The sequence below is a fragment of the Nicotiana tomentosiformis genome, chromosome 8 (genome assembly GCF_000390325.3).
Source record: "Nicotiana tomentosiformis chromosome 8, ASM39032v3, whole genome shotgun sequence".
Lineage (NCBI taxonomy): Eukaryota > Viridiplantae > Streptophyta > Magnoliopsida > Solanales > Solanaceae > Nicotiana > Nicotiana tomentosiformis.
In genome coordinates, this window is record NC_090819.1 from 33292330 (window position 1) to 33297767 (window position 5438).

General features: G+C 36.0%; 1 protein-coding gene across 1 annotated transcript; it reads right to left on the reverse strand.

Moving 5' to 3' along the window:
* Positions 1-2964: 2964 nt before the first annotated feature.
* On the reverse strand, positions 2965-4331 carry LOC104116482 (uncharacterized). Its single transcript, XM_009627346.4, has 3 exons — positions 3902-4331; positions 3467-3757; positions 2965-3195 (listed from the first exon to the last, which is right to left on the reverse strand). The coding sequence occupies exons 1-3, from the start codon at positions 4232-4234 to the stop codon at positions 3175-3177; spliced, it is 645 nt and encodes a 214-aa protein (XP_009625641.1). The 5' UTR covers positions 4235-4331; the 3' UTR covers positions 2965-3174.
* Between the last annotated feature and the right edge of the window lie 1107 nt (positions 4332-5438).

Sequence of the window (5438 nt, forward strand, 5' to 3'; positions counted from 1 at the left end):
ATAGCCAAAAAAAATTTCTAGAACCGTTAAGTACAAGAACAAAGGTCTTCCAGGCTCAGGCGGAACCAACACCGACGGATTTGACAAATATTCTTTGATTTTGTCAAAAGCTTCTTGACACTCATCCATCCATTTAATCGTCGCGTCTTTCTTTAACAGCTTAAATATGGGCTCACACGTGGTAGTAAGCTACGCGATGAACCTACTGATGTAATTCAACCTTCCCAGTAAGCTCATGACCTCTTTCTTGGTTTTCAGAGGTGGCAGATCTCAGATAGATTTTATCTTTGTTGGATCCAACCCAATACCCCTCCGACTGACTATAAACCCCAAAAGTTTCCCAGATGGAACCCTGAATGCACATTTAGCAGGGTTCAATTTTAAGTCATACCTACGCAGACGCTCAAAGAACTTTCTCAAATCTCACACATGGCCTTCTTGTGTTCTGGATTTAATGATTACATCATCAACGTATACCTCGATCTCTTGGTGCATCATGTCATGGAAGATGGCGGTCATGGCTCTCATGTAAGTTGCCCCAACATTTTTCAAACCGAATGGCATGACCCTGTAGTAGTAAGTGCCCCATGGTGTAGTGAAAGCTGTCTTTTCTGCATCTTCTTCATACATCAGGACTTGGTTATACCCAACATAATAATTCACAAAAGACTGTATCTCATGTTTGGCACAATTGTCGACAAGGATGTGGATGTTGGGTAACGGGAAGTTGTCCTATAGAAATGATTGCGAAACTCCTGCTCTAACTGCTCCCAACTATCGATGGATCTAGGTTCGAGATCTGTATACCAATTAAATGCATTATCTTTGAGAGATCGAACAAACTGTTTGACAAGATAATCAATGTACGTTCCAGCATTGTTGCAAGTTTCAACAAATTGTGCTACATGTTGTTTCGAATTTCCCTTGCCGTCGAATTGTAGAAACTTAGGAGGTTGATAACCAGCATGCATCTTCAAGTTATCAATTCTTTGCGTATACGGCTTTGCATATGTGAGAGATAATTTGGACGACGACTCAGGTTTATCTTTGATAGCCTCCATAATGAAGTCCTTCAATTTCTCAACAGGAATTAGACCTTCAGCGGAGACTTGGATCTCCTTAGTTGTCGTTGCTTACTTTTCGGAGGAGTCCCATTTCTCTTGTAACCTTTGAAGATTTAAAGGTGTTTGTATGAATTCTCCTTCTACTATGCTATCCAACTTATTTGTTAAATTGGAAAGTTTAGCATCTTGATCTTGCACGTGCTTTGACAAGCCTTCAACTAGTTTCGTCAAATTTGCGAGTTGTTCTTCTCCGATAGAAACTTCAATAACTATTGCTTGCATGATGTCCGTAGAGGATGAAGAATGAAATAGATCATTATTGGGATAGAGCTTGGAGGTTGCATTAATGGAGACTAAGGTAGATCCAGCGCTCAAGTCATCATCATAAGCTTGCATGAAAGCTTTCTCGGACTTAGATAAACTAAGTTGGGTAAGAACCTTTTCAATCCTTTTGGTGACATCGTTCCCTTTTTGGGTCGTGCTTGTAGAGGATCTTGCTCCTTTTGAAGATGAAGATCTGAAAATAGGGGTTGACGTGGACGACACTTGGAGTGTTTGTTGTCTTAAAGAGCTTACTTTGCTCCTTGTAACTGGCCCAAAACTTTCAAAGGTAACATCGAGGATGTTTTCCACATCAGCATAGAACTTGGAATTAGCAGCCTCACTAGAAGTTGATCTGGAGTTAATTTTCTGTGAAGCCATTTCGATGTTCTTGAAATTTGGTGATTGAAAAATTGAGAAGAGAGGTAGAGATTGTCCCACTGTGCGTGCCAGAATTTATAGACAATAAATTGCGTCAAGAAAATAATCGAGACCGAAAAATATTGCAACAATCGTAGTATTTTATTTTAAATAATATGAGTATACAATCTCTATGAATCCTCTGATTCTTCTTTTCAATAGTAAATAAATTCAAGAGCCCTTAAGCTTAATCTTGAATCAATATTTGTTGCCACGAACGAATGATCTTGAATTCAACTAGAAAGAACTTTGATTTGAACTCGTACTCCTTGAATCTTGATTTGTTCTCCGTTCTTGAGCTTGAACTTGATTTCTTAGACTTGAACTTAATTGCTTGAAGTCTTGAACTTGGTTTCTTGAAGTTAGAAACTTGTAGAGAAATTTGCGGCGTTTGATCCACGAGCTCTCTCTTGCTTCTTGTTATAACTTCTGATGTCTTTTCTGGGTTATGAAGACCCTTATTTATAGCTGTGGGAGGGAAGAGTTATGATAAGAACAAACTTTTTCCGACCAATCAAATTGAAGTGTGACAAGGCCGCATTTGATTGGCCAGAATATGGCACTTGCACATGTGGCGCGATTTCATTGGCCTTTTAATTTGACTTGGCATGCCTTTTCATTTTGACATGTGGCATGATCCTATTGGCTCTTCCGTTTGGCTTGACGTGCCACGTTATTTGACAAGTGGTACCAAATTGGGCCTCTAGGAAGATGACATCTTGGGCTTAATGAAGTGGGCTCATCACTTTAGCCCAATTAAATGGGCTAGCCCAATGGATTAAGATTTATTTATTTAATCCATATATATTGAATTATATAATTAATTCAATTATATTATCCCATAATATTTGTTTGGACCAATATATCTTGAATTTAAAATATAGTCCAAATTATTTTATCGATTTAGATTCGATAAAATTTAAATGCTTACAATGATCTCACTATCTAATTCCTCGTAGTAATTTTTATGAAGTAACGGTGCAATGCGGTTTGATAAAGATGAGACTGAAACGGTCAAGGGTATATAATAGAAGAAGAAAAAAAAAGTTAAAAAAGAATAAACAATGAGGAAATAAAACAGATATATGGATATAATAGTGCTGTTAAAAAAAACATGAAATTAACGAGAACGAAAGGTTAATAAAATGAGGCCTAATCCTATCCAAATGGAAAAGGGAATATCGTGTTCTCAATAATTCAAAGGGTACAGCTAGTACACTTTAGCCCTCAGAGCGAAAGCATAGGTACATTTTATCCAAATGACATGACTTACAGAACACCATTACGAAACTTTATTCAAGAGAGATGGACTAGAATTCATCTCGTGTCTCACTAATATTAAACATGTAACATTATTTTCTCCAATCTCCTACTGGGGAAGCTGTATCACCTGAAAATCAAGAAACACAGCATGAAGCATTAGTATTAGGCACTTTAATCAGTTGTGACAAATCCAAGATTTAAAAATTCTGAATTCTGAGCTGAAAAAAGTGAGTTCTGAAATATATATTTATCCCTATTTATACTTTTTTTTCTTTACATATACATAGATTCGATATATAAGGTTCGATCGTTGGTGTCTGCTGAACCCCACGACTCTATTGTGGATCCGTCACTGACTCTAGCTACCAACAAATTAGGAAAAGATATTGACTACTTACTTGCACTTTCTTACATGGATTGGTAACATCACAATAGGCTTCAAGAGTAATCAAAGCTTGATTGTCTAACTGCTCGGCGTAACGATGGCAGGAACAGCTACGGCCAATAGTACTCTTGAATGTTGGGCAACACTCATCTATGGAGGTTGTGTTTGTCATGCAAGTCTTTATCTTTGCTTTATCACCAGCACAACAGCTCCGTTGTGGTCGTGGACGTGGACGTGGACGAGGACGAGGGCATGGCCACGTGACGGACGAGGTGGAATCGACGGCCATTGTCATGTCTTCTTGCTGGTAGGTTTACATTGTCAGTATATAAAAATTAAGAGAAACAACCTACTATAATAGGTTGAAATGCATTAATAGGTTAAGAATTATTTACAATGTCAGTAAATATAAATTAAATCCGTCTAAGAAAATCTACCAATGACTAACCTTTTCACACATGCATGGATTCTTGACATCACAATAACTAGCAAGAGTAATCAAAGCTTGATTATCTAAGTAATTGGCATAACGATAGCAGGGACATTTACGACCAAGTATGCTCTTAAATGTTGGGCAGCAATCGTCTATGGAAGTTGTATTTGTCATGCATTTTTTCACCTTCTGTTTGTCACTATCACAACAGCGGGGGAACGGCCACGACCTGCTGACCGAGGAGACTATCTCCGTGTCGGTGGTGGCCTCTATTACCACCGCTGCTTGGTGGCCGCAAAATAAAGTTGAAGCCACTAAGATCATGAGCAACACTAACTTTTTGCTCATTCTTGTGCTTTTTATTTTCCTACTATCTATATTCAAGAGAATGCTTTTTGTTGAAATGAAAAGGTCGAAACCCTCCTATATACACGTACAATTGGATCGATAATGGCTTATACTATAAAATTAGAATTTATATCGTACATAGAAATGCTTAAGTCGTGTTCTTATGTAAAATAAAAATAATTAATTTAAAATTTGCGGGATAGGAATCACGCTTCCCGATTTTAGATCTGGATCTAACAATTAATTAGTCCATACATATTTGCTCCGATACTCAACTCAAGCAAATCAAATGCAGATAACTAAAAGGGATTCTCTAATTGATAGATTGGTCAAAAGTGGCCTTTTAGTAGCATCAACGTGTTTTATGTATATATTTTCATTCTTTTTCACTTTCTAATGCAGAGGCAGATCCAGGATTCGAAGGTTGCGGGTGTCACCATGTTATGCATACATTATACATGTCAGTAGCTAGCTACAAAGACAGATTAGAAATAATTGGTCAGTTCGCTTAATTTTTGGTTAATTTGAATAGGTCTTTCATTCACAAAGCAAATAAGTTTGATTTTAGTTCAAATTTTTAACGCTTAATTTAAACACATTCTAAATAAAAATGCAAAAGAAAAATAATATTTCATGAAAGAGCGCCTCCAATATAAATATTTGCTTAAAGAGTGGCTTAACTACACTATATATTCTTTGTTTAACTAGATTAATTTACTTGTATTGTTCTTTGTTTATTTTTCCATCTTAATTGTTGAGTTATATGACAATTATTTTCAAAGAAAAACCTTCAATATTCAACCTATGATATTCAACTCAAAACAATTATCAATCAAGCCATTTAATTTTCTTTCAAAACCCAATAGAAGATATTGCTCAAATTATATTCCAATATATAAATTAATATCGTTTCATTAAAAATAAAAAAAATTATATGCTAATTAAAATCAATTCAAATTGCCTATAGAAAATAATTGTTCATAAAGTAAGGTATAATGATAAAAAATAAAATGAGGACTGAAAGTTAAAAAAATGAAGAAGAAAGACTTAGCAAGTAATAAAAGGAAGAAAATGAGGGAAATAGCTGGGGGAAAAAAGGAAACGAGGTGAGGCCCTAGGGCTCAATTGAAAATAAAGGAAATCTTAATAAGTAGAAAAAATGAAAAATCAAAGAGTTGCTCCAACAAAGAATCGAACTTGCATT